This window comes from Osmerus eperlanus, chromosome 20 (assembly GCF_963692335.1).
Source record: "Osmerus eperlanus chromosome 20, fOsmEpe2.1, whole genome shotgun sequence".
Lineage (NCBI taxonomy): Eukaryota > Metazoa > Chordata > Actinopteri > Osmeriformes > Osmeridae > Osmerus > Osmerus eperlanus.
Genome location: NC_085037.1, coordinates 7,106,567 through 7,133,617, shown reverse-complemented (window position 1 = coordinate 7,133,617; position 27,051 = coordinate 7,106,567). Strand labels below are relative to the sequence as shown.

At 50.7% G+C, this 27,051-nt stretch overlaps 2 protein-coding genes across 2 annotated transcripts; both read right to left on the bottom strand.

Annotated features, from left to right (window-relative positions):
* Window positions 1–65: 65 nt before the first annotated feature.
* Window positions 66–7,757, bottom strand: LOC134040848 (glycogen synthase kinase-3 beta-like). The gene is made up of 10 exons (XM_062486983.1): window positions 7,353–7,757; window positions 5,539–5,726; window positions 5,381–5,464; window positions 5,172–5,282; window positions 4,913–5,043; window positions 4,465–4,669; window positions 4,261–4,356; window positions 3,833–4,019; window positions 3,637–3,714; window positions 66–2,458 (listed from the first exon to the last, which is right to left on the bottom strand). Exons 1-10 carry the CDS (start codon window positions 7,525–7,527, stop codon window positions 2,394–2,396), a joined length of 1,320 nt encoding a protein of 439 aa, XP_062342967.1. The 5' UTR covers window positions 7,528–7,757; the 3' UTR covers window positions 66–2,393.
* Window positions 7,758–8,226: 469 nt separating this feature from the next.
* Window positions 8,227–26,118, bottom strand: cica (capicua transcriptional repressor a). Its single transcript, XM_062446061.1, is given in 22 exon segments — window positions 8,227–11,189; window positions 11,409–11,534; window positions 11,683–11,820; window positions 11,910–12,061; window positions 12,302–12,462; window positions 12,593–12,828; window positions 13,050–13,585; window positions 13,815–13,972; window positions 14,119–14,258; window positions 14,650–15,060; window positions 15,063–15,169; window positions 15,439–15,524; window positions 15,725–15,792; window positions 15,964–16,102; window positions 16,397–16,575; window positions 16,729–16,861; window positions 16,974–17,156; window positions 17,306–17,402; window positions 17,759–17,912; window positions 18,062–18,193; window positions 19,430–23,197; window positions 25,966–26,118. Coding segments are annotated over 21 exon segments (7,221 nt in total). The 5' UTR covers window positions 23,040–23,197; window positions 25,966–26,118; the 3' UTR covers window positions 8,227–10,914.
* Between the last annotated feature and the right edge of the window lie 933 nt (window positions 26,119–27,051).

The window sequence follows — 27,051 nt, the reverse complement described above, 5'->3', positions numbered from 1 at the left end:
CCTTCTCCCTGTGAATAATTGACTAGTATGCCCACTCATCCTGACGTCAGTAAAATCCTCAAACCATCTGTTTCATCACTTTATTAAATGAGCCCATATCATACACACAGACAGATGGGTGTTCTGTCTCTCCCTCCTCCTGGTTTATTTAACTTATCTGCACTATTTCAGCTCTCCAAACTTGTCTGACAGACAAATGCCCACTACCACAGTCTGGGGATCTAGAACAAGCGGCAGAGGAGAGAGATCCAGCACGTTGGGAGAACATGACCAGGGAGAGAGGGAGGAGGGGAAGGGTCAGGTTGAGGTGAAAAGCATCAATTTAATTTCTGTACATCTTGGATCAGGACATGAAAGAAAAAAATCGAGTATTTACAAACAGAGGAATGGAAAATGAACCTGGGCCGTGGTGACCAGCTCACATCCCATGAGGGGTCAATCCAACAAACATTGGAATCAAAAATAAACACAAATGTGAGATATTTACACATGTGCAACAAGAGTACGATACATTAGGGGAAAACAACTAATGGCTTCTGAAATCAAAGGATGTCAACATAAGGTATGCTAAAAGTATTTTCTTTACCGAGGTGCCACATGGGCAAGAGTTAAATCTTTTCAGGTTTATAACTGGTGCTAATGCCCAAACCCCACCTTACAGGGGACACCAGGGAAGCTTAATAAAACATACCTACAGTACAGTGTTCTGTAAAACAAAGTTATTATACAGAGTTGTTGATCACATTGTAAGACGAGAGGGCAGGGTTTCACAATAGAAAAGGCTTGCACTAGAAGCTTTCAAGTGGTCAGTACTGACAACTGATCTAAACCTACAACACTAGCTTTTAAACTGTGCGGTCTGGATTGAAGGGTACAGCTTACAAGGACAACACACACACTATTGTCGGACACCAAACCCCAGCCATGCTTTACCCCTCAACCTTCCCACATCGTCTCACGTGAAGTAGCTACACGATGTCAGGATTAAAGAAACTCTGAATCCTCCCTACGACACTGGCAACAAGAGTAGACATGGTTACAAACTCACATTCACACACACTTACAAACCCTATTTCACAGAACTGAAGGGCACAGAGATGTGTCCTGTTCAAGCAGGAGTCAGTTATTCCATAGTTAATACTCTAGTCAAAATGGCTGCTGAAAGCCTATATAGATACTTTCTTTATATAGACGGCTGTACCACAGTTGATAAATCCTTTACAGCTGCTGTCTCAATCCAGCACATGTGTGTGTGTTTGTGTGTCTTAATTCTATGGAAATCCTTCTTGCAACCAATATTAAGACTTCCTTAGAGACATTTCCCACCGATGGAAAATGGTTAACAAATATAGCTAGTAAATCGATCACTTCCACCTCCCTCCCCTTCCATCCCTCCCCAACCTTTTCAGAGTGAATAGTGGCACTCTGAAAACCTATTTAAAATAATAAATACATTTACATTAAGTATGCAAAAAAAGGAGGAAAAAAAGCAGCTGTTGTCATCAGTTTTCATGGTAATTTAATAAAACGTATAAAAAACACTACCGTTTCTCTCCACGTCCATATGGCACCCAGGCCCGAGTATGTGTTTCCACAACTAAACAATTAGTTTCTAAAATGCCCTGTCAAGGTGGGGCCATTCATGGTTTCTGACTAGCCAGAAGAAGAAAAAACACTACAGCCTCGTCTGAAATCACAAAACCTCCCTCCTCTCATTGGGAGTTGACCTCTGACCCGATAAGGGAAATGTCACACCCCAACACAATTCTGCTGCCTTCCACCAGTCCTGTCGTATCAGAATGGAGGTCAACCCCAGGTATGGTTGAAGGGAGGTATGTGTTGAAAAAACTCTAAGTGAGAGCCCTGGAGGTGAGAGAGCTTTTCTCTCTGACATTATGTGGTATAGGGGCCATGAGCTGCTCATGTGGTCATCTGTCTCCAATAAATAAACTCCAGTTAAAAGAAAACAAATTCAACAAAAAAGTATTGTTGAAAAAAAAAAATAAGCGGAAGGAATACGAAAAATACAAATAAGAAAAAAAAAAGTTATTATCCAGAGGACCTGCCCCTCCAACAGGACCTTTAACCAATCAGCAGCAGCATCAGGGTTCTAACCACACACACAGAACTGAGCTAATGGGTCAAAGTAGGGCATGAAATAACACTGTGAGGGTGTCTCCATGTCTCTCAGAGCACTAGTTTTGTTTGAGTTGAACGTTAACAAAAGTTCCCAGGTGTGTATATGTACAGTACAAAAAGGAATGGCTCTAACCAATGGGAGATAACAAGCAGCATGGAGAAAGCTGTCCAGGATGTAGTATGTGTGTGAGTGTATGTGTGTGTGTGTGCACGCAGGGTTGGGGGCTGGCAGGTGAGCTGAGGTTGAGGATGGTTCAGGTGCTGTTGAGGGAGCCGGGTACAGAGCTATGTTGAGACGAGCCATCAGAACCAATCCCATCTATGGAGGAGACACAAGGGAGAGAGAGGGGAGGGAGAAGAAACCAGATGGTCATAAAAACAGAGTACATAAATACCATTGAATCCTCTACTTGTTTAAAAATAACTATTTATCCTACTTGAGATATACTAGTAATCATTTTGATACTGTACATACAATTTCCACCATGTGTTACCATTGTAACTACGACAGCCATGCCAATCTGGGACTGAGCTACTGTGGTGGTGGTTCCAACACCACCCCCTGCTGGGGGACTTTGAAACTGTAGGATGCATACTTTTTTTTTTATGCCTTTTTAATTATCATTAGTGCTGTCAAACGATTAAAATATTTAATCGCGATTAATCGCATTAATGTCATAGTTAACTTGCGATTAATCGCAATTAATCGCACATTTTTATCTATTCTAAATGTCCCTTGATTTCTTTTTGTCCCATTATTTTTTCTCATTTTAATGCTCTTATCAACATTGAAAAGTGGATTGGATTGCTTAGTTAGTGAAAATGTTTTTTTTTTTATTGAAAACAACATTGCAACATTGCCTGGCTTTGACGAGGGGCTGGAGAATTCGCATCAGCTGTGTGCTTGGCCATAAAGTGGTAACTGGACGTGCTGCGATGATAGCTCAGTTCACAACGACAAAACACACAGATCAATTTGGTCTTGTCAATGGAACCATTTGGCAACTTTTTAAAAGTAACCTTTCCATTCGGAATCTTATTGGCATCCATTTTGGCTTCTCGCGCTCGCTATCCGCTCAAAACGTAACGTTAGCCGGCTCGCAAGCCGGCTAAAGAGTGTGTGCGGCGTGCCTGTTGTTTTGTTTCCGGTCTAGCTAGATCCGGTTTGGTGTTGTAGTTTTTCTAACGTCAGTAGTCGTTGCAACAGCATGTGAAAAAAACTACAAAGTTTGATAGGCCAAAAAGAAAGTTAATCTAAAAATATAACAAAAATTACGCTGTTAAAATGGGTTTGCATTAACGCCGTTAACGCGTTTAACTGACAGCACTAATTATCATCATCAAATCTTGTGCACTTAATTAACCATAAATCAAGTATGGTGGCACATTGTTGGAGTGTTTTTAATCGTGTCTAGCGGCAATACGACTTAGCGGCATTTCCTTTTCTTTGGGGAAAGCAGGACTACTGTGATGGTGCTGTGGAGCGTGCCATCGTACCGTGAGAGGAGGAGGAGGTCTGAACGCGGACATGAGGAGGGATGAGGGTGGAGTTGAGCTGGGGCTGGATGGACAGCTCTGGAAGGAGACGGACAGAAACACAAAGAGCGGTTAAAGCACCATTGTGACAGTGTGTGTGTGTGCGTGTGTAAACATGCGTGTGTGTGTGTGAGGTAACGACCTCAGGAGGACATACCGGTGGTGCTGAAGTTGAAGAGCAGGGGCAGGTCTCGCCCGCTGGGCAGACGGGCGTTGGGCTGGCGGAGTTCATCAAAGAAGGTGTGTGCGCAGGCTTCGAGGGGGGAGAAGCGCGTGGCGGGGGTGTACTCCAGCAGGCGGGAGCACAGGGCGATGGCCTCGGGAGGGGTGCGAGGCTTAAACACCTGGGGTGGAGGCAGTGAACGAATGAGAGAGGGCATCGTGGGTACAAATTAAAGCAAGGATTAGAAGGAGGAAGATATGGAGGAAAAACGGATATGGGCGATATTTTTTTTTTTTTTTTTTAAGTGATTACACACTGAAACAACAGTCTTGGCAAGTTTACATTCCTAATCCCAAATCTGTCTAGGCTGACGGCGGCAGAGAGGAGATGCTGCCTTGTCTCCTGGGGGAGAGGCCAGGTACCTTGGTCCAGGGGTGGGCCTTGATCTGGGGGAACTTGAACTCTGTGTAGTTGGGGTTCATCTCTCGGATCTGCTCTCTGGTCGGGGTCCCCAGAACCTGAGGGACGGGAGGAGGCAGGCCGGTGTGTGGGTGGAGCCCAATAGACAAACACACATATCGCTAACCCCCCTCCATATACACACATCTAATCGCTCTGCCACCTACCTTGATGATCTCCACTAGCTGGTCCACACCGCTGTCTCCGGGGAAGATGGGCTGTCCCAGCAGCAGCTCTGCCAGCACGCAGCCTGCCGACCAGATGTCGATGTTGGCCGTGTAGTCAGTGGCCCCGAAGATGAGCTCCGGGGCGCGGTAGTACCGCGAGCAGATGTATGACACATTAGGCTCCCCACGGATCAGCTGCTTGGCACTGTGGGTAAAAAAAAAAAAGGGGGGGGGGGGGTCATGGAGGTGGAGCTGAAAACCCCCTGCCTCTTACTGATATACTCTCACATGAAATCACCCATCTCAGTTATTCATGTCCCTGCTAGCTGTCACCTACATCTCTGGCATTCCACTCACAACCATTTCAGTGGATATTTGATATGTGGATGCTTCCAGTCCTGTTAAGCCTGAGAAAGGCTGTACTGTCAAAGGGGGTCTGTGTCTGTACCTGCCAAAGTCACAGAGCTTGAGAATGGCTGTCTCTGGATCCACTAGCAGGTTCTGGGGCTTGATATCTCGGTGACACACGCCCTGGGAGTGGATGTAGGCCAGGCTACGGAAGAGCTGGTACATGTACACCTGGGGGGGAGAGGGGAGAGATAAGTCCTATAGATCAGAGATGTATTCTCTGAAAGTGAATGAAGAGATAGGAAGGTCCACAGAAAGGTGGGTGAGGGAGGTAAAAAAACGGTATGCATGTGTCTTACCTTGACGTAAATAATAGGAATGATGCTCTTGGCCTTGTTGAAGTGGCGGGCCACTCTGTACACAGTCTCTGGGACGAAGTCCAGCACCAGGTTAAGGTATACCTCATCCTTCTATGGAGGAGAGAGGGGCAGCAGTGAAGGACCATGGTGAAGACTAGTGAGGCTTCTGAGAAAGGCTTGGGGCGCTGTGGTGAAAACGAGAGACGTACCTTTTCACCACTGGAATAGAAGAAGTAGCGTAGCCTGACAATGTTGCAGTGGTCCAGCTTCCTCATGATCTGGAGTTCTCGGTTCTGCAGGGGAGAATAATCCATCAGTCTAACTTGTGGAAGAAGAAGAACTCTACCCTGTAGGACACTACCCCTACCTTGAACCTCTTGTCCTGCAGGACCTTCTTAATGGCCACCATCTCCTGGCTGTCGATGAGTCGTGCCTGGTAAACCACACCAAACGAACCGTTACCGATCACCTTGATGTCTGTGTACGACACCTCCTGGGGGCGGTCTGGGCCCTGGCCGGGCGTGGCGACCACCGTCGTCACCTTTCCGCTGTCTCCTGGGAAACAAGAGAAAGGGAAAAGAGGGGAGGGAAGGGACATCATTAGTGGAAATCCCCAAAACTAATTTAAGATCAATACTCCAATTATTTGTGAAAAGCAGCCCAGAAACCTCACATAATCAGGTAAACCACTAGTTGTGGTTTATATCAACCCAACAGAAAGTAGCCTAGATGACAAGCAAAGGATGCTCAAAGCTATGCTTTGAAAATGTAATATATTTAATCTGTGTATGAGAGCTTTGAACTTTGGTGCACCTGTATCCAGGTCATAATGATAACCCACCTGACTTGTCCTAACCTGTTCTGTCCTCAGGGGCTTCTGTCTTACAGGTTGAAGTGTCAACTATAACTCAGACCAGCAGGGTCATGTTGTCCTCCAGACTAGAAGTAGGCTTAGGCCTACCACCTAGACTAGGCCTGTATAACCACTGAACCTGCCTGTCTGACAGAGGTTACCAGTGAAGTCATAACGGGCCCATGTTAACATCAATACTCAGAGATAACACCAGGGCTAAGGACTTTGCTTTATGGAAAAAAGTCAACAAGCCCACAGGGCCAGCACCACCCGTGTGTTTTACTCGAATGATATCAATTTCGGTGAACGATAGTTGGCCTGTAGGATAATAGACATCCAATAGGCCTGTTGGTCATATCCGTTACACCTGAACCCTGCTCACACACTACCCACTGCATGGTGACCTAGGTCACTGAGTTGTGTGTGTGTGTAATTGTCTGGACAGGGACATAAGGTTTGGAGTAGAACTCAATTGTAAACTGGTAGAGATACACAAAGCACTGAGAATGACCCCATGTGGACTCATATCGCTCGCTCCCTCACACACCTTTTTCTACCATGCGAAAAAAACACCCAATCAAACCTCTGAGATAAACACTGTAGATGTCTTGTTTTAACCTATCAAAATACCAACAATCAATGTCCTATCAAGAAGGCATTCAAATTAAATTTGTATCGAGTATCTACCTCCAGACGTTAGCATTGCGCCTTATCATGCAATTAGAACTTTGAGTCATAGCTTAGCTGTATGTAACCTTGTCATCAGTCATCGTTAACCTTCGTACATATACAACCAACGAATAGAGTTACATTACACATTACTATGTGTAGTTAGCTAGATACCAATTTGGTCAGTACAGCATACGTTACTGGCAGACAGTGGTTCACTTGTAGCTGGCTAGCTATATCACCTCTTTCCACACACCCTTTTTACTGTAGTTACCTAGCCATCTATCTGAATGGATACAGTACCAGCCGAGTAGCCAGCTAGCTAACCTTTCTTCTTGCTTGGTGTAGCAAACCAAGCGCGCAAAGTCAGGCAACTTTGCTACTAAATAAAATAATATTTATCTAAAATAATTTAGCTACCACACAAAACAACTGGTTTAGACCTTACAAGACAGATAACTCTTGCTATAAACCCTGCAAACGTTAGCTGTAACGTTAGTTACTGTAGTTGACGTTAGCCTAGCTAGGTAACAGCTAGCTTCTTGGCTAGCCTTGCCTTCAAACAGGATTTTAAATCGAATATTAATACATACATAACATTTGAGGTTTAAATGTGAAAAAGCTACTTATCGAGTACAAAATAAATCAAATAAGCGTACTGGTCAGCTTTAAATTCGAGCATCCCGACGAGCTGCTCCCCGAGGCCTGCGGGACCCCGGACTTTCCTGTGCTGCTCCCCACGGCAGCGGCTGATCCAGCGGATGCTGCGGCGGCTCCTGGTACACCTTGTGGCTCAGCAAACGAGCTAGTTCTGGGCCGCCCGCTGCCGCTCATATCTCTGTGCAGGGGTAGCGGGGCGGGAGGCTTGGAATGCTCTACTTCTACCCAATTGAATTTTAATGTATGCCTCTATTTTAACAACAATAATCGTTGAAAGACCGAGAGAATTGTCGCCGCACCGACGAGTCCTCCCTTTCGCAGGTTGTCTGGGCTTGTAGACCTTAGGAACTGACAGATCGCATTGCCTCCTGGGATATGAAGTTGACGGTAGCTGCTGCCTAGGTCTGGACGTCTTGTCTTCTAAGAAAGAAAACAACTACACGGTTAGAATGTCACTTTTAAATTACACCGGAGATGGCGCTCTCTCTCCTGTTATTTATACCATGTTATAAATAGAATTCCTCACAAAGGGGTGCAGAGAAATGTAGCCTACAGTAGATTAGGTTAGAGATGGTAACTAGGTACATAATATGGGCCTACCCCATCCAGTTTGACCCGTTTCGTTGATATAGTACGTCAGCTGTAGCCTACATTTCAAGGTAATTTGGTAACCCACCCATGTCTTGACAATAGTGTAGTTAAAGACTTGACTGCTTACACCCAGAAGCAAATGAGTCACTGGATGTCTGTAGCCTCTGCTACATGTGTCCTACCGTTTTTTTTCTTCTTCTCTCTTTTAGCTTCCTAACAACAAACTGTAAGACAAACACCAGATCACCATGACATTCAGAATAAAGCACAAGCAACAAAGAATATTGTGTTAGGTCTTTAATGTTTTCAATATTTTGTTGTTTTTTTTTGTTTAGAAATATTGCACATGGTCAACATGCCTGTTTATGAGCTTACACCCATCTCTCTCATTCTAAAATTCCTTCTCCAAAGTAAGGATAGTTTTTTAAGCACAATCATACGGTGGACACGCATACATGTGTGTGTATTTATGTCTGTGCGTGTGTGTGTGAGTGTGCACATGCATGTATAACGCATGTCAAGTAGACTTTCACCTGTTGGCATTTGAATAACTGATAAATTGTGTTTAATCCTGAATTACCTGACACTATAACAGTCAAGAGAGCATTCAATAGTCTTCGTGTGACCATAGAAACTATATGTAATAAGGTTGATAATGTATTATTGTACGCTGTGTGAAAGAACCAGAAGGGGTCAGTCAACGTCCATACTGTGAATGCATGAGCCCAAACACACACACAAACACACACACCCTCTATATGCACATATTATGGAAATATATATTTTTCACACACACATCCAACTGTTTACACAGAGAAATAAAGATATACCCATATAATAATTACCCCCATTCTTCGCCAAATGCGTGAAGAGGCAAAAGTGCTATTTGAATTTTCTTTGACTTTTAGTAAGTTACATACTCGCCTTCTATAATCTCTTCAATAGTAGATTATTTCTGAGGTTTCCTTTTCTATACACCAGCGTTTCTATAGTGGGTCCACTGTACTGTCAATATCTATGGCACAGACCCAAATAACTTATCACCCATTCAGAAAGTCCTATTGCACCATTACTGGGAGAGAAATAAAGTGACTAAGGGAGGAAGCAGGAAGGAGTGGGAGAGGAGGAAAAAGGAGTTGGAGGAGGAAAAGGGGGCTTTAGAGAACACCCCCCTTTGCTGGTCTAGGATGTGTTGTCCCTGATGGAACCCTAACCAGAGCCATCCTGAGCTAAAGAACCATGCTCACCCTGGAACCAGGGCTGAAGGGCACTTTCTAACCACATTGGAGAAACAAAAAGCAAGAGAGAGAGAGAGAGGACACGAGGAGGAGGAACAGGGGGGTAGAAGAGGAAGAAGATGAAGAGGGGAAGGAGGAAGAGGACAAAGAGAAGGACAACACGAGGACGACAAGCAAGCCGGACGAGTTGCAAAAGGAGGGAGAAGACAAAGAAGAGGAGGAGGAAGAAGAGGTGGATATGGAAGAGAAAGAGGATTAGGAAAAGGAGGTGGGGAAGGGGTCTCCGAGTGGAAGAATGAGGGAGATTGTTAACACGACAGAACAAGGTTATAATTGTACTAAAAACAATCTCTAAAAACAATACTTTCCTGATTTTTAATTGCAGTCAGAGACCACATGTTGTGCAAACACCTGATTTTGACGTTTAAAAACAAGCACTCCCTGCACCCTCCTTGGTGAGCCTAGTGACAAGTCATGGGAGGAGAGGGGGCGGAACGGCCAAAAATAAACTCCTCATGAGCGGGACCAAAGGCGCTCTCGGTCCCCCTTCTAAACAGTTTATGCTGGAGAAACACCATTTAGAGCCACAAGAGCAACAGGCCACATGAAACATGTTATTTTCACGGCAGAACCACGAGAGAAAGCAACATATCCACTGGGTGAATGATGAAGGAAGGTTGTTTTAAAAATCTAGCTATCTCGCTTTGTTTTGTTGTATGCCAGTTTATTCTCTGAGGGCTGGCCGAGTCTGTGGTTGCCAGTGGCGCGAATCAATCTGGGCCGGCCAATCACGGTGGACAAACCTCCTTGTCTGGTCTTCCCTGTGCTCTGCTAGGGGGAGTCAACTGGTGATTGGTTTTGTTGCTCTGCTTCTTTAGACAGGATCGGTGGCCATGAGGTTGAAACTCCAACACACTGCATCACCTCCAGCCACGGGGAGCTCACCATGTCAGTTGTCATGGCAATGAACAAGGTAATTGATTGGTCAGTCACACTGAGTTACATTTAATCTCTGCGGAGGAGGAAATGGAGGAGGTCGATCCATGTTCAAGTCTCTTTAACATTTGTATACAGTCCATATAACTGTGCAGGCCATTGCAGTGGCTTGGTCAGATGAGATTGGGTTTACTGACTGTGTGTGTGTGAAGTGTGTGCAGAGAGAGGTGTGTGTGTCCAGTTCAGTGCTGTCTTGTTTTGCAGCATAGAGGGGTTGTGGAATTATCATTGGAGGTCAGAGGTTATTAAATCCTGCCCCTCCCCCCACAGGGCTGAATGGGGGGGTGGGGGTGGGGGTCAAATCAATGGCATCAGAGAGCTGGCATCCTGCATCCTGCCTCTGCACCAGTGACAAAGTGCCGTGTGTGTGGTTCTGGTGACAGCTCTTGGGCATGCCATCCCGTAGTAACAGTCTGATTTACTTGGTGGGAGGTGTGTGTGTGTGTGCGGCTGAGCCTTGTACACGCCAGAGATTGCACCAAGCTGTGTGAGCATGTGTATATCAATATTTGTGTGAATATATGGTGTGTGTTTGAGAGAGAGAGAGAAGAAGCCTCTGTGTTAAAATACAAACTACAAATGTGCTGAGTGTAGTGCCAATGTAGCGCTGACGCCACAGGGAGTCCTGTTACCACGCGTACAAGGACATGCTCGGGGTCAACACTCATTCCTCACTTTTTACACAGTCTCTCTCTTTTCTCTCCGCTCCTCCACCTTCTCCCGTCTGGCGGGACCCCTACGCCTCGCTCCTGGGTTCCTCGGGGCTCCGACGTCTCTCCCCTGGCTCCGCCCCGATGTCCTCTCGGGCCTGAGGATTGGCTGAGCCCAGTGCACCAGCGGAGGCAGGGTCGTTGCCGGTTGCTGCAACCCCGGTGGGTCCCCCGAGGTCGGCGGTCCCGGGTGTGGCCGTCTGCATTATTTTCTGCCGGACCTCGCGGATCTTGAGCTGCAGACACACCTTGGTGGGGAAGGTGTCTGAGTAGCGGGCCTGGAAGGCTGCTGTGGCCTGAGCTGGGGTGGGAGGGGTCAACAACAACTTAATGACCATGTGACTGACCTGTTTGAAAGCTGGAACGGACAGGTTTAAAAGCGCAGAAGCGAATGAAAACAAACCAAACAACACTGACAGATCGATGAAAGGTCTCAGGTTGAAGATCACAGGTTGTGTGAAAACACAGTGAACCGTATGAGGCAAAGGGAGCGGGGGGCATGTGGGGCGGGCGGTGTTACCTGAGGGGAAGAAGCCGTGCTCGTGGAACAGCTGCATGACCAGAGCGCGGCGCTGGTCCAGGGTTCTCCTCAGGGAAGAGAAGGGGACCCGGTCCAACTCCCCCAGAACGTCCTCGGTTTCTGCTCCTGGATGGAGGAGGAGAAGAAGAAGGGAGGAAGGAAGGAGAGAGGGGTCACGTGAGAACAAAAGAAAACGGGAGGAGTGACGGGAAGGACAGAAAAAGGTTCACGTCAACTGAACACTCTTTCAGGGGTCACGGCGTTTCCTACACACCGGCTCTGTCGAAGGTGAAGATCTCCCCCTCACACTTGGTGGTGGCGCTTTTGGGAGTGCTGGGCTCGGAGCTGCAGCTGGACAGACGGCGTGTCTTCCTCCGGGGGGAGCCTGGGTCCTCTGCTGACGAGTCCAGGTCTGGGAAAAGGGAAAGGGTTGCCAGTACAGATCTCCACCTATCTCTCCCTCTCTTCCACCATTCCTCGCTTCCTATCCTCCCCTCTCACCGGTGGAGTTCTTCCTCTTGCGGCGGTAGCTGCCCAGGATGACGCGGGGTGAGGTGGCCAGGCTCTGCAGCGTGGGGGAGGGCAGCACCTCCTCGGGCTTGAACTCGGGCAGCTCGGCAAAGCGCTCCTCAAAGTAGGACCCCGAGAGCACCCTGGGCGCCGCGGCAACGAGGGGAGGGAGAGAGACGGTCGGAACAAAGCACCACACACCAGGACAACCTGTTCAGTTTGTGGATGCAGTTGGACAATGACTTTTTCTACTCTCAGCTAGATAGCTGCCTCTTTCATTAGTCATTTATGGTATCAAGAACACAGCTCGTCATGAATCGTGGTCATAATGAATGCTTCCTGTTTCTCTCTGCTCCTATTGGTTCCCTCATCCTGTCACTCACTTGTCAACTGAGTCAGGGGTCCTCTTGAGTGGCGGTGGGCGGAACTTGATCCTCTTGGCAGAGGGGGCGAGGTCTCGGTCACAGGGAGGTGGCGGCAGAGGAGTTTCCAATCCTGAGGGAGGGGGCAGAGGGGAGCGAGGGAGGGAGTCCCTGGGTCCAGTCTGAGCAGAGAGAGAGAGATAGAAGGTGTGAGAAGAAAGATAAACAGAGTGCGAGAGCGATGCATGTCTGCGTGCGGTGCGTGCGAAGGCTCGTGTGTGCGCGTGCGGCGCGCGTGTGCGTGCGTCGTACCTCCTTGCTGTTGCCTCCTCTGCTGTGCCCGTCCGGTGTGCTGTGCTCGTCCCTCTCCCTGGGCCTCCCGGCCTCCCAGCTGCCCCCTTCACTCTCCTTCTTCACCTCCCTCTCCCAGCCGCCCTCTCTCTCCCGGTCGCCCCTGGTCTGCTGCTTCTCGCGGGGGGAGTCGTAGTCCTCGCTGGTGTTCTCCTCTTTGATGCGTCGAGGGGCTCCTCTTTCCTCCTTTACACCTGCTGGTGGAGCACACACACACACACACACACACAGAGACTGATTAACAACCCAGAGTGGATACAGTTTGAACAAACACAATTACTAACAACCTGTTCTATATCAGGAGACATGCTGCCAGCACGGGAGGAAAACAAGTGACATTACTGACTGATGGGAAACTGTGGGACAAGGACCAGGAAATGGACACGGACGGCCAGTCAGACGCCAAGGTGTTACATACCTGTCGCCTCCACGTCAGTGGTACAGTCGGCCAGGTTCTCCCTCTTTATCTCCCTCTCCTTCCCTCTCTGCCTCTCTCCTGTGTCGTCCTGCCCAGGCTCTGCTTCCCCCAGGAGTGTGTGTGGCATCAGCCCTTGCAGACACACGCTAGCGGGCTGTGCCAGCGCCCCCGGCACACCAGCCAGAGCGGCGGCTGTGGCTACCACTGGCGCCGTCGCCATAGAAACTACTCCAGTCGCCAGAGTGACATTCGGGGAGGGGTAAATGGCAGTGAGAAACTGGTGATTGGCTCCTGGACCCATGGAGGCGGAGCCGGGAGGTTGTGACGGACAGCTGCTGTTGGCTGACCGGGGAGGGGCTGGGGCTAGCATGGGAGGCTGGCCTGCTACGATTGGCTGAACCAGTGTATGGCCTGCTGGGGCGATGGCAGTGAAGCCCAGCGTTGCCAGGGGAGATGGCAGGTAGGCGGGCTCTGGAGGGGGGGCTTGGACGGTTGCCGTGGAGACCACCCCAGGGGGGGACTGAACATAGGTGATCCTACAGGAGGAGGAGGAGGAGGAAAGGGAAGGGTCAGCTGATTCATACAATGGGACAATCCTGCCAGTCAATAACGGACCACGCACATGTCCTGACATCCGAAACACCAAACATGGAAGTGGAGATACAGATTTTCTCATGTTCAACCAGTCGTACATATGCTTCAAGCAGTCCACTGTCTGAGGTCACAGTGAGCGTGTCAGTAGGGGAGGGGGTGCCCTCCTCGTACCTCGTCGCGGGCGAGCTCAGCAGCATTGTCTGAGGCGGGGCGGAGCCCGGCGCCATCAGCGCCGTTGCCATGGAAACAGGGAAGGGGTTCCCAGTGTGCACTGCTCCAGTGGGATGGACGTTGGTCTGGACCACTGGCATGGGAGCTATCTGGATTATCTGCTCAACGTGGGAACACACACACACACAGATATATTTACTAAAGATTAGCCAAGGAAAATGTAATTGTTAAATCACATGGGATATCATAAACAGAACCTCCTATGGTTCTATGTTGTTTGTATGTGACTGATAGTTGTCTAAACCTTGTTTCCTGTCTGGATGCCATTCTGCACAGGAAGGGGCGGGGCCACCAGGGAAATAGGTTGAGGAGGAGTAGAACCTGTTCTCACTGTTGCCATGGGAACCAGCATCTTGCTCTGCAAGACTGGAGACTGTGCTTGGACTGGGAAAGGGTGAAAGAGAGAGAGAGAGACAGAGAGCGAGAGCGAGAGAGAGAGCGAAAGGAGGGAGGGATGGATGGATGGAGAGAGGGTAAGGGAGAAAGAGATGGAGACGTTTAAAGCTTTCATTGACCAATGACACTACGATACTCTCGTGCATGTAATACATACAACTGTTCCATAGTAAAGTATGCCAGTCTATTACACAGTGCACAAAGTTCATATCTGCCTACGTATACATACACATCTGCTATCAACCTGACAGATAAGAACAAAGAGACCGGCGATCAGAACAGAGATGAGCGTCCCTATCATCCACCATGTTTAAAAACATCCTACGTGCCTCCATCATCAACATCAGCCCCGTCAGCCGGCCCCTACTTTCTATCTCACCTCTTGCTGCGGGGCTGACCCCTCCCACTGCTGCCACTGCCCCCGAGTGCACTCCATTGGCCAGGGACACATGGGTGGGCGGGGAGAAGGGCAGGGCGAGGATGCTGGTTGGCTGCTGGGGTAGCTGGGGGGAGGGGCTCTTGGGGTTGCTGCTGGCGGAGAGGGTGGGCAAGATGTACTGGAGCTGTGTGACTGGCTGTTTGGCGCCGGGGGGCGTGAGCGAGGAGGCGGGGAGGAACTGTGGCTGTAGCAGGGGGAGGGCAAGGTGGAGTGGAGAGGCTATGAGCAGTGCAGGAGAGCGGGTGGGGAGGGTTATCAGCTGAATGGCTGGCTGGGCAGGGAAAGATCCTCCCAGTACAAGGCTGGTGACCAATCCCCCGGGCCCAACCCCGCCTACACTGACCGAATTGTGGAGGATGAGGACAGGTACCCACCCCCCTGCTGTGATTGTCCCCGCCTCCTGCTCCTCCAATAAGAAGTGTGGCTTTCTCTTGGGGGAGTGCGCTGAGAGCCACGGGTCCTTCATTGGCTTGCTGACGATTGGATGGGCGTGCTGGTTATGGGTCGTACACATTGGTCACAATGGTGGGGGCCATGGAGACAGCACCCAGCACCTGGTTGATAACCATGTCCCAGAGGAGGGGTGGGGGGCAGCGTGTTCAGGACTGACCCAGAGGAGGAGTCAGTCTGCCCCCCTCCTACTTTTCTCCTCCTCCGCCGCCTCGACTCCTCTTTTAGATCCTCCCCTCCCTTCCTCCCCTCCCTCCATCCCTTTCTTCCTCTTCTTCTCAGAGCTGTCTGTGCTGCCCCCGCAGCGCTCTCCTGGGTGGAGGCGGAGAAGGGAGGGAGGAGTGGAGCCCCGTCTGGCTGCCACCCTGAGGGGATGGGGGATCAAAGACAAGATTAACTGAACGTCCTAGTGTGCCCTTTACCGGGGCGTGCGCATGCGCAGACACACACACAACACAGGAAATGTGGGGATATTTGTTCAGTTCTGTCACAGTTCTGTCACAGAGGGAGAGAACTGAAACTCGAAAAAAAAGGAAGTGAAGTGAAGCAGAACACAGCGCTGTACCTGTCCATCAGGCTCATCCTCCTCACTGTCAGTCACTCTCTCCTTGCACTTCAGGTCTATGGAATCCTCTGGAGGGGAGGGTGGAGGACACAGACAGAACAGCCAGGTCAGGGGTAGGACATTAGAGCAGGCGGAGGGGGGATAGTATGAGAACAGCCAGGTCCTATGGTCACGGTCCCAATGGCAGTGTGACACCTTGGGACCACAAATGACCTATTAGACACAGGAAGTGACCTCACCCATGACATCATCATCCCCTTCTTCTTCACAGATGACCATGCGCTCCTCGTCGCTGGTTACGTCCTCGCTAGTCCTGCGCTGCAACAGAGAGAGGGGAGGGAGACGGCTATGGAATGACCCTGTCCCTTCCTGACACAACTGAGAGAGGAGGGAGAGGGTGTGTGTGTGTGTGTGTGAGAGAGAGAGAGAGAGAGAGAGAGAGAGAGAGAGAGAGAGAGAGAGAGAGAGAGAGAGAGAGAGAGAGAGAGAGAGAGAGAGAGAGAGAGAGATTGAGAGAGAAAAGGCGGGTGGAGAAAGGGAAGATCACTTAATGTTCTAAAACCCTTTAAATATCCTCCAACAAAAATGAATGAAAAAGAAACGCGTCTGGACAGGAATAATGTAAATCCTCTATGTAAACTAAAGAGAGACGACAGCAGCGTCTGAGTCTACCTTCTCCAGGCCTGTCTCTGGCTCCTGTCTCTCCAGGTTGTGAACTGCGCTCTGGGAGAAAGCTCGGGGGCGTGGCACCTGGCCTCCGTAGAGGCCGCCCACTCGCCGCTCAGCCCCACCACCGGCCCAGCCTGAGGCCACGGCCTTTCCCTCTGACGCCTGGGATACAGGAGGGGGCTCTGGGGAGGAGGAGAGGAGGAGGAGGAGGAGGAGGAGGAGGAGGAGGAGGAGGAGAAAGGGGGTACATGGAAGAGGTGAAACATGAATCCTACTACAGTCTTTCCAAACATTGTGTGTACACAGAGAAGTTGTGACGAAACACAAACACACACCTGTGCTTTCAGACATGCTCCTCTCGCGGGCCTCCTTGGCCCCCGGGGTGCCCCGCCCCTCAGACAGAGACTTCCTCCTGTCCTTGTTACACCACTTCCAGTCTGGGTGAGCCCTGAAATGGGCCTCCTTCACCTGAGAGAGCGACAGAGATAAATACAGAGAAAGACAGAGAGAGCAACAGAGAGTGATCTCTGTCCATCTACTGGACATCCCATGTGCATTCGGCGAGAGGGGCGTGTCCTACCTGGAAGGCCAGGTCGTGGTACTTCTGCTTCTCGTTGGGCCCCAGGGCGTACCACCACTCCCCCAGGATCTTGCTGACCGTGCGGTTGTCCTGGTTGGGGTGCCGCTGGTGGACCAGAGCGCGGTGGCGCTTGCTGAAGATCATGAACGCGTTCATTGGCCGCCGAATGTGGTCCTTTTCCCTCTGAGGGGTGGAGAGAGAGAAAGAGAGAGGGGGAGAGAGAGGGGCAGAAAAAAGGCAGGCCTGCATTAGAACAAAGGACACGCGGAAAAGACAGAGGGATGGAAAGTCGGATGTAGGATGGAGTGATGTCTCTCTCGGGGAGGACTGACCTTCCTGTCTCCGTCTTTGGGCAGCGCACTCAAGGACTGTGTTCTGCGCTTCATAGGACCAGTAGAGGACGGAGGTTCTGACACACTTGGGAAGAACCTGCAGGGTCAGTTTTCCTCTCATAAATCATGTCCAGTTGGGTTAGATTGTTTAAAAAATGATTGAAATGCAAGATTAGAAAGTAAACATCCGTGACTGTACAGATTTTCTGCAGCATCTATGTTCACTTGAGTGAAGCCCCAGTATGTCCCTGTATTCAATGCCGTCTATTATGACCTTTCACGATGTGTTCTGCAAAGACTTACTGTGTTCATTGTCTGGCAAGAAGACAAGAATTATTCTATTCAAAACCATAAAACCTTAGATTTTGTACTTTCTACTGCATTTTGGGTACGTTGTCCTTGGGTGTCTAGAAAGTAGGCAGACAGATAATCGCTGTCATCATCTTCACTCACGGGTCATCTGCGTCACTCTCTGTCTCGCTGTCAGCTATGCCCATCTCTGCTGGTTGGCTGTCGCTTGCGGGAGGCGGGCATGAGGGAGATCCCCGCTCTGTGTCTGGTGGAGCCGCCTGCCCATCACCCACCAGGGCCACGGCACAACGAGGCTCTGGAAAGACAAAACCCAGACATCTCAGCTGGTTTGCAGTACAAAGTAAATGCCACATAGTCAACTAGGAATACAATAGGTAAAACTGTTAACTAGCAATACTATTCAACTTGAGAGGAAAAATGTAGTGAACAAGTGGCGAGACTCACCTTTGCTTTGATTGACAAGCTCTTGGCTATCAGCAGGGTGGGCAGAAGCAGCCGATTGGCTGGGCTCCAGGAAAGGAACCAATGAATGCCAGGGGAACACAGGGACTGACCGGGGTTCCACATTGGTCCAAACTGTGGGAGGAGTAGAAAAGGAGGGAGAAAGGGGGAAGAAATGTGGAATAGATAAAGGACATTGATTTGTTTCGGGTCCAGTTACACAAGAATATAAACTTCTCCATTGGCTGAGCAGTTGGAGGAGAAGAGCTGTCAGGCTGGTTCTTAGCAGTCTGGGTCTTAGGCTGGATGGCTGATACAATCAGAAAAGCATAGTAGGAAGCCTGTTTCCTTGTTGGAGGACCCAAGCGAGTGTGTGTTTACAGGCTGATCTGACAGGCTGGTTCTCAGAAGTGTGCGTTTGAAGTCTGCGTGAAGTCCCCAGGCCGACCCATCCACCCCTCCCTGGCCATCATGTGATCATGCGGGAGTTTGTTATTCCATACACACACCAGACTAGACCGCACGTCTAGACAGACACGAGGCCATGAACCCACGACCTCTCTGTATCTCTTCTGTCTCCATCCCTTTTCCTCTAGCCCTCTTCCTCTGCCCTCTCCACAGCATCACACCCTATCAAGCATCGAAGAGCAAACTGGAGGCATTCCGTCCTCTGTCATTTGCGGTCGTTAACGGGTATGAATATGCATGAGCTATTTTCACCCTTCAAAGGAGTTTGCCTGAAGTGAGAGGTGTTGGAGACAAGTATGATATATCAGCGTTAGATTTGGCATAACTTTACGCTTTACTGCACTCCCAGCCAGATGGAGTATTTATGACAACACTGCAAAACCAGGACTCCTTTTCAGTTGATTAGGATGAAAAACAAACACGTGACATGGCGTTTCTGTGTGTGTTCGTCTACTTATTGTTGTCCTCCTCCAGTCTTACATGTCTAGACACGTCTATATATACTCCCTTTAAAGTTTCAGTGAAACTCTAGCAAGCACAATGACCAAGAACTTGCACTCTATAACCCTACCCAACAGACACACACACACACACATACACACAGCAACATCACACCTTCAGCTCCATTTTATTCTATCTCCTCTAAATCAAATCAAATCAAGATCTTTAGGTACTTTTTTTGTAGCAGCCCACACATGGGCAGCTTCCGGCTCAGAAAAAGCGAAGCAGCAACATTAACGCTTCACTAAAGAGCGTGCTTGTCAGAGGGTTAGGTCTGGAGTCTTCTGTCCATCCGGCAAACATGAAACCAATCTATCAGCCATCTATGTTTTAATTATCAATGACTATAAATGAATGAATAAATTCGTCCATTGATTTAACCCTCCATGTATCTCCTCTCACCTGTGCCCGGGCGTCCCATGATGATGTCCTTGCGAGGGGCGGGATGAGGTGACTCAGCGGGCAGGATGAGGGGCAGCAGAGCCGTGGGGGAGGGGTGGCATGCCACCGGCTGGGGAAGCACCCCCCCAATGCCATCTTGGTGCCCCCCTGACTTCCTGTCTCTCTCCCTGCCCCCGGTGCCGGAGAGGGCGGAGCCTGCCATGGAGCCGCTGGAGGCGGGGCTGGAGTGGGAGGTCGCAGGCGTGAGTGACTGGGAGGAGGTGACGAGGACCAGCGTGGAGGTGGGGTTTCGGAGGAGCACAGCGCCGTTGGTGGCGGCGCCGTTGATGGGGACGGGCGCCTGAAGGCCGGAGGACAGATGGGGGGGCTGGCTCAGCTCGCGGCTCCGTCGCTCCCTCCTCGCCAGGGGGCCGTCGGAGAACTTAGCCAGGGGGACGTCCGGGTTCCTGACGATGACGGGGGAGTCCCGGAGGGGCACGAGGCGACGGGGGCTGGGCTCCTGGGGGAGGGGTGAGGGCGGAGTGGGGGACACCAGCATGGGAGGGGGGGTGGAGGCGGCGGAGGAGGGGGGGCGGCTGGTGGCACTGCGGGGACGGGGGAAGGAGAGGGAGGAAGGGGTGGTGGGCTGGCTCTGGGGGGAGAGGACGCGGAAGGCCTCGCTGCCCACCAGCGCCCCCAGCTGCTCTGGCTTGGCGTAGTCCTGGGACACGTGCAGGGGCAGGGGCGGAGGGGGAGCGTCCAGCTTGCGCTTGCTGGGGCTCATGGGCACTGTGAAGGTAAGGTTGGTCTGGAAGGTGGGCACGATGCCCGACAGGTGACGCTCGCGGTCCGAGCCGGGGGTGCCCATCTTGGTGCCGCTGAGGTGGCGGTGACGCCTCGGGGTAAGGGAGGGCGGAGCAGCGATGGGGCTGAAGGTGGCAGGGCGGAAGCCAAAGAGAGGGGAAGGGGAGGGCGAGGGGGTGGGGGAGAATGGCGACTGGTTGGATATGGGGGAGAAGGGGGTCCCGGAGCGAGAGCTTCCCAGGGAAACCAACATGGTCGCCGCCTCGCACTCGTCAAAGTCGAAGCGAGACAGGTCCTGGGGCAGGAGGGAGGGGAGGACGAGGCGGGGCCTGGAGTCTCCACCCCTGCTGCTGGCCTCGCTGCTGTCCCTCGACGTCTCGTCCCAGTCAAACTCGGAGCTGGTCCTGCCCCCTCCGAGCCGCAGGTCTGAGGGGGTGAGGGTGCCGGTGCTGCTGGCCCCGCCGCGGTCGCGGACCCCCCCTCCGCTGGCCTCCATCTCCTTGGTCCTCATGGAGAGGTGTCTGGAGCAGTAGCCCCGGCGCTGGGACTCCTTGGAGCAGCCCTCGCGGGAGCACAGGCGCCTCCACTGTTTGCCGTTGAACTTCTTGCGGATGCCCGTGGGCGTGCACACAACGTCGCCCTTCTTGTACTTCTGCTGGGCGGCCGTCAGAGGTGTCCGGGAGCGCGAAGACGACCCCGACCCCGCCCCCCCGCCGGAGGCCGAGGGAGTCTTCTCCTGGGAGGGTCTGGAGGAGGAGGAGGAGGAGGAAATAGGGGGGAGAGGGGGGAGCTGGGGGGTAGAGATGACCCCCATTCCCACCGCGGCAGAATCCAGGCCTAGAAGCACTGGGGAGGGAGGGGGGTGCGGGTTGAGGGCCAGGTGGGGGCCCAGGGGAGTCCCGATGCCTCGCACCACAGAGAGGTGGGGGCTGAGGTAGCCTGGGGGGGGCTTGGAGAGGATGGGTCGGTGCTGGGACACCCCCATGACCTTGACGCTTGGTATGGTTGCCCCAATTGGCACCATGCTGAAGTGGGACACCTCCATGTCTTCTTCGGGGGTGAGAGGAAGGAAGGGATGGTGTTTGGGCCTCTCTCGCTCCCTCTCTCTCTCCTGTTTCCTCTGGATGTCCCTCTCTCTCTCCAGGTCCCTGTCCCAGTCTCTGGCGGGCCCCAGGCTGAGCACAGAGGCGGGGGTCACAGGGGAGCTGACGGTGGAGGAGGAGGAGGAAGGCGGAGCTGTGGCAGGGTAGGAGAGCCCGCCACGCCCCAACACAGACCCCATGCCCGGCGCCATCCCTCGACTCAGACTACACAGCTCCTGCTCCACGTCCATCTCCTCCCTGTCCTCCCTCTCCATCCCCCTCTCTCCGTCGCCCTCCGGCCCTGTTTCCCCGCCCCCGGGCAGGTCCAGGTCCCAGGGGGGCACCAGCAGACGCAGGCTCTGTCGGGAGACCCACACGGCCTGCGTGGTGCCCACGGCGGCCCTGCTGACCCCGTCCTCGCCACCGGAGGGCGCTCTCCTGTCCTCGCACAGCAGCACGCGGTAGGGGTATGCCACGGCGGGGTGGCTGTCCACCTGGGTGATCACACCCTCCCGGTACCACTGCCTCTGCGGCTCGCCGAGGTCCTCAGCGGCCCCGCTTCCGAATGGAACGCACACGCCAGTGCCGATGGCTACGGGCTGGGAGCCTGGGGGCGGGGCATCCAGGACGATGTCTACAGGCTCCTCTCGCGGGCCCTCGCAGAACGGGTAGCGGCACAGGCCCTTCTCGCCATTCAGCTGAACCTCCAGGCTGCCGTGCTCGCCGCTCACCCTCCGCACGACGCCCGCTCGGAACACGAAGTCCATGGCGGCCTCGCCCTCCCCCCTCCGCCGCTCCACCTCATCGCCCGTCTCCCCTGCCTTCGCGCACGCCTGCCGAGCCAAGACGCGTTGGTTCTTCAGCCCCTTGGCCAGGGTCTCGGCCAGGGCCTCTGGCAGGCTCCGGGGGGCATGCATGAGTGTGTGAGCCCCGGGGGCGGGCCCTGGGGGTGTGTGTTGGGGGCGTATGTCGGCGGGGTGGGGCCGCGGGTCACTGACCTCCAGGTCGGCAGAGTGCTCGCTGGCCGTGTCCGTGGAGGAGCATCGCACCACAGGGCTGGGGGGGGGCGCCTCTCGCTCCCTGTCTGCCCCTCTCCCCCTCTCCAGGGCTGTCAGGTCAGAGGCAATGCCCTGAGGGACTCTGCTGAAGATGGGGTATTCCTCTCCTGCCCCCCTGCTGTCTCTGCACTGTACCCCACTCTCTCCTGTCATCGAAGCCGAGCCTGAGGAGGAGGATGACGACGAGGATGATGAAGACTGTCGGCCCACCATACTGCCGTGGACTCCACCCACAGTGCTGCCGGTGCTGTTCTGCTGCAGGGGTGGCGTGCTGGGGTTGCCGACGGCGATGGCACAGTGCTCCGACGTGTACTTCTTCTTGGGAACGCGGGCCTTGAAGGTGGCGGTCTTGCGGCTGGAGGCGGGGTTAGGGCTGTTGTTGGCGCTAGCCGTGCTGCTACCGCCACTGCTGCTGTCGTTGTGTGTTCCCAGGGTCCTCGGATGCTCCTCGGACACATTCCCACACTCCTCTCTGTGGGCATGGCCCATGGTCTGCGACAAAATAGGCTCCTCCTGAGAGGAATCTGGGGAGGTGTGGCCCCTGGGGGAGGGTGCATGGTCTCTGTTTTCGTCCGAGTCTCTCTTCTCGCCCCCGTCCAGGCTGTCGCCCCCCACCCCTCTCCTCTTCCCCCCCTTGGCCCTGGTGGAGGGCGGGGAGCGCCTGCCTTGACTCTTGATGGGCTTCATGTTGTCATCTGATTGGTCAGCCCGGTGGTTGGTTGTTTACCGGGACACTGACGGTGTCTCTTTCTTTACTTTTCTTCTCTCCTTGCCCCGCTCTTCTGTCTCATCCCGTACTTTATTCTTATTCAGTTACCTTCGCTCTCTCCTTTCCCATACACACCCTGATAGAAGATGACAATGAAAAGGATTAACTTCTTCAAAACAACATAAATCCCAAAGTTAACATCAACCCCAAAATCTGAATATATGTTCAAACTGAAAGATTTGCTCAGTAATTTGTTTGCTTACAAATTTCACAATTTCAGAGTTAAAGTAATGGACTTTATCCCTTACAAAATCATTACACCTCAGTAGTAACTAAACATTTCACAGTATGACAGTCCAGTCCATTTAATATGATACGTAAAAATAACACGTTCCCAATATATCAGTGTAAAAACCTCCAGCTGGATAGTAGAACATGGTAACACTGGAAAACATAACGTCTAGAATAGCAGTGTACACACTTCGGGACACTTGCCCAGACTAGTCTAAGCACTTATCCACACACACACGCGCTAGGAGGAGGAGGTGGGGGAATTCCTAGTTCACTGGCATTTCTAGAGCACTCTCTCTCTCTCTCTCTCGCGCTTTTCTCACTCACTCTCCTTCGATCTCTCTTCCCCTCCCACTACCACACCCCCACCCGTAGTGACCTTTATCTGTTTTATAGCTCAGCCAATCCGCCCCTACAATCAGCACGGCTATTTCCTGTTATGCGCTATTAGCTAACTTCCTGCTTCTCCGTGTCTCGCTTCTCATCCTCTCTCTTTCTCTCCAGTCCGTGATTTCCTTATGTCGCTAGGAAGCCACTGCTAGCCTTCCTCATGAAAGAGGATGAAGATGTTGCTGACTTGCGCAAAGAACAAGCCAGCCAAAGCAAACCAGTTTGTTTGTTTTCTTATTAGTAGGTAGTAGTAAGGGTAGGTCTAGTTTACTGAGTGGATAAGATGGCTCATTTACTCCAATACTGAGTTTCCATCCTGCTTGGAGTTTCAGTAAGATGCCACAACACCACATCATGATTCATGACACTACAACATGACTTGTCAGCAAATAAGGTATCCACATTCTTGAAATCGAACAAAGCACACACATGACCACATAAGTTCAAGAAAGAACTTGAAATAGCACAAAGTAATGTGCTCTCGATCAAAGAAACTGAATACATTCTTCACTGAGCTGAATATCTTATCAAAATGTGTGAGTTTACCTGTTCATGCAAGTCAGTGTTTACTGAAAGTGGCAGCCTTCAAATGCTAGTCACATCACTATTGAATGTATGGCATTCTTTTTCATATCTGTCTGACTAGGCATCTCCGTAACTACTCTTCACCACACCCACACATATTCACAACCTTGCTTGATAAGGAAGGCTATACGCCTAGTCGGTATCAGTATGCAGCCTATTCCTGTAGGCCTACATGTAAATGTTATTTAGGAGGTATGATGAGATTGTATTCACAGAACAGCCATCATAAAGAAATGAACTGACACACTTTCTCAAGCTAAAAGGATCCCCATTGTTGTCTTATAAGTGCATTGTGTTCCTCAGTCATTGTGAAAGATTGCGATAGCGTTAAATACAATGCAGCTGTTCTTACATAAACTTAATGAGATATAGTTCAGAAAAATAATAAAAACGGTAGGGAGTGTTTTTTAGCCCTGTTGCGTATTCTAGAGCTGGTCTGAGTGAGTGTGTTATAACATGGTCACTAAAGTACATTTCTGGCCTGTGTCTACGCGCTGATCCCGATGTGTACATAATGCTAACGAGTAGCCTACTGTAGTATTGAATGATGTTGTAGGCCTATGCTAACAACTACTTTATAGTTCGTACAGCACAAAGTGCATCGCTGACAACGTGAACCGGCTTTTGAACAAACGCAAACAACCTATCCCATGAAATATCAGGGTTTACAATACCTTAAAACTAGGTTATATAACAGTTATATAGTAATAGGCTACAACAACGATGTCAAGAAAGCCGACTGTCTGAGTTGAGCTGCATAGTACCGTATGTGTCAACCTCCCGTATTGGTCGTAGTGTTTTGGAGATTACAATCTGCTTACTACAGAACAGGGCCCTCCGGTCCGTGACGCAGGCCTAACTACTCCAAGGCCGCTTGTAAAATATTTAGTCAATAAACATTATCGGAGAAATCATGCCTTTCTAGACAAGTTTACGGTACGATAGGCCTGTATGAGCACATCTTGCGCTGACACGTAGTTCATTTTCACTAAAAGTACGATCATTAATAGGCAACAGCTAAGGCAACTTGAACAATCCGACTGTAGACTGAGAACAAAGTAAATAGTTGGAAAATCTAAAGTGACAGTCCTCTTAACGTGGAGCTCGAGACTAGGCGCAACTTTATACAAATTCTCCTGGCGCGTGTAAATTTGTTACATTTTACATTAAGTTACAAAAGTAAGAATTGTACCATCAAAACAAGGCCCGCAAGGCATGGGAATGATAGATTCGACAACCTACATTTGAATCACGAGAAGAATCGAATACAAATGACAACTGGACGTAGGAGTAAGGTGTGAAAAGCCGTTGGCCTAAAGCTTCCTAACGCAACGAGCGAAAACAGTTCTAGGAAGTCTAATGGTTATGGCGATGAATATTTTCAAGGGAAAAAGTTTGTAAGCTTACTAGTCCACATAACCACTCGTACCGCTCCCTTTTCAATGAACCACCGTGTCCAATCGTTCCTTTAATTTTCTTTGCAGAATACTATGAACTAGTGAATAACATTATAATAACGATTATTTATAGCTGACCTGTGAGGCAAACGTCTAACAACGTAGCATGCTCAACAAAGCAGAAACGTCTACTGCAGTAGGCTACTGCAGAAGAAATGTTTATAGGATGCAGGCTACTCACCCGAACAGTTATTTTATATGTAGGTCAGACATCAATTGAGTCAGTAGGAAATAGTACAGAATAGGTTGTAGTCCGCGGTTGACGATTAACGTGCTGTCATTTTCCTCGGCAAAGCAACTTAAAAGGAGGAAAACTACTGCTTTTTCATTCTACACTACAGTCTCAAAATGGTGAATGAAGCACAGAGCCTTGACAACTAGTCCGAGTAGCCAATCAGAGAACACGAATTGGTACAGTAGCCAATAATATCCCTGAGACAAACTCTACGGGAGGAGCTACACGCCAAAGTAAATTTGATGGACACCGCATGCAGTCAAATCATACTGTGGGAAAACATGGAACAGCTGTTTAGGAGCTTCTCTGCAGTATCCAATAGAAGTGTCTGCAACAAGAGGTAGGCGGGGAAATGAAAGAAAAATGTATCTGCTTGTTTCCCATCTACAAACTCGCAGAGATAGTGACAGATATGTAAACAGATGCTTTCAGACGGGTGATTTGGGAGATGCCGTCTTGTCAACTCTTGGGTTAGCGGTTGTTGTAACGTAGGGATACCTTTGGCGAGAACAACTGTAAACCTGTAGCTTACATCAGAGCTAGCACAAAGACGATTCATAAATCAGCAGGTGAAAAGGGGAGGGGATGAAAATGTTTTAACTAAATATGACAGTTGAGTTTGGTATTGACAGGTCTAAAACGCGTGTCTGTTATTCTCGTGTGAAATGTATATTTGCCTATGTTAACTGTCTTCATATTATTCTTTATGTACATTAAATCAGGCAATCCACAGAAGTCCTCGAGTTGTGCTTGACGTAAGCGCAGGCTAGAGCCCGCCTCCCCGTTCCAACCTGAGCAGACTTTTAAGCTAACGTCACCAAATCATCTCGTGATTGGCCAAGTGATAGAGGGTCTCTAGGCCAATGACCAAGTAGTGCGATGAGGTCATCGTGCTTGTTGCCATCATCTGAGCCAAACAGGAAGGGTCGAGAGTCTTAACCTCGGATTACTGTTCCTGAGGGACTGACCCACTTATACATTCCTCTACTGTTTGTAACTCAGATAGGTAGTCAATTTCATATGGCTCTATGA